This window comes from Sipha flava, unplaced genomic scaffold, assembly GCF_003268045.1.
Source record: "Sipha flava isolate LNK unplaced genomic scaffold, YSA_version1 18483_pilon_pilon, whole genome shotgun sequence".
NCBI classification, from domain to species: Eukaryota; Metazoa; Arthropoda; class Insecta; order Hemiptera; family Aphididae; genus Sipha; species Sipha flava.
In genome coordinates this window covers 2840-3639 of record NW_020272311.1, presented here as the reverse complement: position 1 = coordinate 3639, position 800 = coordinate 2840, and the positions used below count along the sequence as shown (strand labels likewise).

Here is an 800-nt window from a genome sequence, read left to right as displayed (position 1 = left end):
CGGGTCCGGCCGCCGACCGCTGCCATCACCGGACCCGGCATCCGGTTGCCGTACCGCAAAAAGCAGCCGGAAAATCCAGTGGTTACAACTGCCCGGGATGGGACCCCGACCACCGGTGAGGATGCTCGGCTGAGCCACCTCCCAACGTTCGTGCCTCACGAACCTATGGAGGACGGGGATGACGACATTCTCGCCGACATCGAGGCCCTGTACCGGGAGTAGTCCCAACAAGCGGGTAACTGGGCGGTAGTATAAAAATAAATAAATAATATTATAAATATAATGTTTTATGTAAAATAATTGTAAATAATAAACGAATATATACTAACTCGTGAATTGAGAACGAATTGCTGTTATTACTTGATTAACTATATTCCAAACTTGAATTTCCGTGTTCAGAAATTATTGTATTAGTAGATTACTAATTAATTATAATAATAATTTTTTAAATTAACATTAAATTATTATTCAAATAATTTTGTACCATAAAAAAATAAATGGTTCTGAGCGAAGTAGGCTGTAATTGTAATTAATTAATTGTAATTAATTGTATGTAGTTCGAGTTTTTAAAAAAAATTGTTAATTTATTTATATTTAATTACATTTAAAACTTTTTTAATTTTAAGTGCCTAGTAATTGGAAAGTTTCAAATGTCCATAGTTATTTCTTTTTAAATTACAGTGAAAAAAAAAATCCATTGATCCTCACCGCACTCAGAATTTAAGCAAAGAACCAACTACACTAATGGAATAATATATTCACTTACAAAATATTGTTATCATGACTAACCGTATTGTCGA

General features: G+C 34.5%; 1 protein-coding gene across 1 annotated transcript in view; it reads left to right on the top strand.

The window, feature by feature from the left end:
• LOC112681057 (extensin-like) overlaps positions 1–343 on the top strand; it is a gene marked incomplete at its 5' end in the record, with an annotated part of 1353 nt that extends 1010 nt beyond the window's left edge. The window contains 1 exon segment of the mRNA XM_025551317.1: positions 1–343. Within this exon segment, the coding sequence (XP_025407102.1) occupies positions 1–222 (222 nt within the window).
• Between the last annotated feature and the right edge of the window lie 457 nt (positions 344–800).